Source organism: Phragmites australis, chromosome 22 (assembly GCF_958298935.1).
Source record: "Phragmites australis chromosome 22, lpPhrAust1.1, whole genome shotgun sequence".
NCBI classification, from domain to species: Eukaryota; Viridiplantae; Streptophyta; class Magnoliopsida; order Poales; family Poaceae; genus Phragmites; species Phragmites australis.
In genome coordinates, this window is record NC_084942.1 from 7,326,081 (window position 1) to 7,330,555 (window position 4,475).

General features: G+C 48.5%; 1 protein-coding gene across 1 annotated transcript; it reads left to right on the plus strand.

The window, feature by feature from the left end:
- The first annotated feature begins 2,389 nt into the window (after nt 1-2,389).
- LOC133904328 (uncharacterized) lies at nt 2,390-3,786 on the plus strand. Its single transcript, XM_062345795.1, has 2 exons — nt 2,390-3,004; nt 3,278-3,786. The coding sequence occupies exons 1-2, from the start codon at nt 2,470-2,472 to the stop codon at nt 3,355-3,357; spliced, it is 615 nt and encodes a 204-aa protein (XP_062201779.1). The 5' UTR covers nt 2,390-2,469; the 3' UTR covers nt 3,358-3,786.
- Nucleotides 3,787-4,475: the final 689 nt, after the last annotated feature.

Genomic DNA, 4,475 nt, shown 5'->3' on the forward strand with positions numbered 1-4,475 from the left:
TAGATCAACCTACTTACTGATTCAGCATATGCTTTGCCTTAGTGGATTTCATGCCTGTCAAGAAGCCAGACAATGAAAAGAAACAACCTACATTTGCAAGGCGGGCCACCATTTTTGCAGATCCCAGATACGAATGCAACAACACATGCACCTGCTGGAAAGGTCCAGTTTGCCTGGCAACAATAATGGTAACACAACAAATGTAGCAGGCAATAATTATTTATAGATAAAATTATAAAAGTGATAAGGCGCTACAACATGGCATCTCACTAAGTAATTTGCTATCTAACACAAGCACGTTTGTCATAGTTTTGGTTTTCTATGTAACGAAATTATCCATACCTTACATAGAAATTGGTGTGCTCCATATAGTTATGTGAGCAATCCATTTTACGAATTTTAAACTTGAAGTAAATGATAACAGAGAACAAATAAGACGCCTACTTCAGTATTTCCAAAAGATCACAAACGGTCTGCACGCAATGAACAGAAACAGGTCTCTCCAATTCCATAGCAAGTTCAAGCTGTCGCTAGAACACTTCAACCTGTGATAAAGATTATTTTGCTGTTATTATGGTCTTATGCATATGAAAATATACATATGTGCACAAACAACTAAAAGCGGGGTGATAATAGCAGAAATGCTGTGTTCATCAGGCAACTGAACCTCCTGAAAAATCCATAAGCAAGCACGCAACATGAAGTGCAAAGTCCATGCAAGTGCAGACCTGTTCTCCAAAGTCGATGGTTCTTCTATATGAACCTTCGTCCAAATAAATCTGCAGTAATAGTGAACATATGACCAGATATAATCACATTCCAAGAGTAGGGGGCATGGAGAAGTTGGAGGGGGGGGGGGGGGGGAGGGCAGGGTTGGCGGTGGCGATTGGGGTACTTTGGTGTTTTCAACGGTGTTGGCGGTGAGATAACCTTTATGGGCCCACAATGGAGCGCCAAAGAAGGTAGAGGGGGGGGGGGGACGGAGAGGTAGGGGTGGGGCTGGTGGCGGCGGGTGGTGGGTGCTGTGCAGGGTGATAGGAGCAGGCTCTCCTCCATAGGCTCACGACAGGGTGTAGGGGGTGGAGAAGGCAAAGGGTGGGGGTGGAGACGTCGGGGAGGGTGGAGGGTGTTGTTCGTGCATGCGATGAGGGTGGGCGGATGGAGATTTCAGAGCAAGGCGAGGAGGATGGAAGCAGTGGAGTCAGGTGTTGGGGTCAGCTGGTTTATCTTGATTTTTTCCGAGTGATTTTTTTGCCTTTTTTTTGTTTTTTATTAGACAGTAGGGAACTGGAGGGGAGGAGAGATAACACGTGATCGATTCCTGTTTTATATAGTAAGGATTGATGACGACATAGATGTACTGAACTGTATCAACAAATATACGTGAATTTAGATATACCGTATGAGGGTAGATTACTACTGGAAAAAAAGAAATTGTACTTGTGATAGGTATGAAACTCTCGGATCTCCTCTTTCAAGATCATGAATCGGTAGGCGTGAAAAATACACAAGGCATATAAGGTCAAAGTACATTAGCTTCGTGCTAGGTGTACAAAACAACATTACTAGTAGTAGCAGCACGATGAGCCATGTCATCCATTGGCATCTACGTAGGGTAGTGTCTCCTCAGCACCAGGTGGGTATCATCTCACAAACACACACAAGGTAGATTTTACCAGGGATCCGATTCCTGTAATATGCAACATGTGCTACAGTATTTTACAGTCGAGTTATTCATCCATGCGGGATCGAATGGCTCACAGGAATCGAAGTCATCGTGACTTCAATATCTCAGATTGCAGCGCAGATATTATCCTCCTCGTGGTTAAAATCAAGATTCTGTATTTATGTCCACCGTGAGTACCCTATATGTCTTCAAACATACATTGATTGTAGTGGTGTTGCTCTCTCTCTCGCGCTCGTATAAACCACTATACAACTTTGTCTTAGTTTGCTCCCCAATTGGCAATTCTCAGTAAGTTGGTAAACAAAAATTACCAAGACAGGCATTCTACCCATGGTTGATGAGAAAAGTCATTTCTTCCACTAGTAGGAGCTCACACCACGTGCAAAATCAAAATCGTCCAATGTACATCGTTATTAGGGCACTGCACATATGAACTAATTGTGCATTGGAAGAAAATCTGCTTTCATGGTTCATGCATGTACGTATGCAAATGAAAGTATGAAACCACCCATGCCGCTAGTGCCAGCCATGTTATACGTCACGGGGCTCACCATGCATGGCAACATGAACAGCACATGAGATGTCCACACAGAGAGGTGGGCCGCACCAATCACCACCACCAGCCTTCCCACCCACGTTGGCCCCCACCCGCCAGTACATATAGCCCCCACCCCCCCTCCCCACACAACTCCATTTCCCACCTCCCCTCTCTCCCCACACGCCGAGGCAGAGCGACGAGAGATCGAACCGGCGCAATAGCAGACCAGGAGCAGCACGCCGAGATGTGGAGCTCCGACTCCGACCCCGAGCTCGCCACCGCCACCGCCACCTCCGCCTCCCAGCCGCCGTTCCCACCTCCCGCGCTGCGGAGCCGACACCGCCACCGCCACCGCCGGAAGAAGAGCAGCGCTGCCGTCGCGCCCCCACGCGAGGCTGAGGCCGAGCCGGAGCCGGAGGTCGAGGCCGAGGACGTGTGGCGCGGAGCGCAGTGGGAGACGGTGTGGCCGCGGCACCCGAAGCCTGTCCTGCTCGCTGAGGAGGACGACGGCGCGGGAGAAGGCAGCGGGGTGGGGCGGTCGAGGAGCCTGACGGACGACGACCTGGAGGAGCTCAAGGGGTGCGCGGATCTAGGGTTCGGCTTCAGCTACGACGAGATCCCAGAGCTCCGCGGCACGCTTCCGGCGCTCGAGCTCTGCTACTCCATGACCCAACGGCTCCTCGACGAGCACCCCCAGGCCCAGTCCACGCCGGAGGCTGCCGCCGCAACGCCGTCGGCACCCTCGCCTCCCGTCACCAACTGGAAGATCTCCAGCCCCGGTAAGCAAATCAAAGCAAGCAACTCGTCCCAGCTGCGTGCGTCCGTACGTCTCCGAGCTCTTCCAAGATACCAAAGCGGACTCGTCCAAGAATTGAGTTTCTTGATCAGAGAAGAAAGCGAAATTGTCAAAATCAAGAACGAATCTTTTCTGATCATGAAACCAAGAGCACCACTTCTCGACGAGTTTCTCTGTTGTTGCGAAATTAGAACCTTCGTTCCATTTCTTGATTCGAACTATGTTCTTACGCTGTCCCTGCTCTTGACTGTTGCAGGAGACAGCCCGGACGAGGTGAAGGCGCGGCTCAAGTACTGGGCGCAGGCGGTGGCATGCACCGTCCGCCTCTGCAGCTGAACGAGACACGCCATTCGCATCGGCAAAACCACGCCACCAGCCGAAACCAACCCCGACGAAGACGACAACACGAGCGATGAAGAAGGCTCCCGCGGGATGACCAGATCGCGTTGCTGCTGCTGTGAGCTTGTGATCGAAGCGCGTCCCGGATGTGATGCCGGGCGTTGGCAGCTGTGCATCCTTGCAGCTAGTTTGGTGGAGGATGGGGCTGGATCGTAGCACACATGGGCTGGGACCGGGAACAATTTGATTGGTGAATTGGTTGCTGTGCGCCTGTGCTCTGCTCCAGCTGAGCGACCTGCCTCTGGCTGCCTACCCAGTGCTCAGCAGCCTTCTTCAGAAACTATTGTAATCAAAATAATGTTCAGAATAATGTAATTCAAATTTGGGAGATTAGAGTGAATAAAAAAATGGATTCATCATGCAAAATTGGCACAGCTGTTTGCTTGATTCGTTTGACGGCCATGCCTCCCTTCTCTCTATGTATTTTAGCCTGCGCAAAGTTTTGCAGGTTGCAAGTTGCGCTCTGACTAGAACGAGACCTGTTAGATTCCGCGAAAAACAAACGCAATCACGTGAAGGTTTTTCAAGTTTTACATGCTTTTCCATCTCGATTTCAAAGATTTGGCTAGTCGGTGCCAAGGCGACTCGACTCTGACTATACGACTTGAAAACCTTTACTAGAATGAGACCTGCTAGATTCAGAGAAAAGGAAATGCAATCATGTGCACTGCAGTGGCGCAGCAGTTTTTTACGGAATTTTAATATGCGTCTCCAAATCAATCTCAAAGATTCCAAACCAGATAGCACCTGGAGGAGGTTACAAACACTGACTTTTGAACATGACAATTTGTGACAAATCAGTTTCATGTGAATCGTCAGATAAGGGTATCTTTTCATGTGCCCTCTAGTACTCTAAGAGTGTATTTGGTTGGAGGACCGAATTAGATAGGATAGGAATATCTATATTTTTTTTAATAGGATGATCTAATTTTTTATTTAGTTGGGATGGATGTGATAAACTAATTTTCTGTTTAGTTGGTAGGATTAGAGTGATAGAATGAGTTAGTTTTCTGTTTAGTTTATGAGATTATAGTGAATAGGATAATTCATTCATA

Bases quoted from the DNA above. Each gene is read 5' to 3' on its own strand.
- LOC133904328 (XM_062345795.1), top strand. From the start codon at position 2,470: ATGTGGAGCTCCGACTCCGACCCCGAGCTCGCCACCGCCACCGCCACC. The intron at 3,005-3,277 runs GTAAGCAAATCA...TGACTGTTGCAG, and splicing joins CTGGAAGATCTCCAGCCCCG to GAGACAGCCCGGACGAGGTG.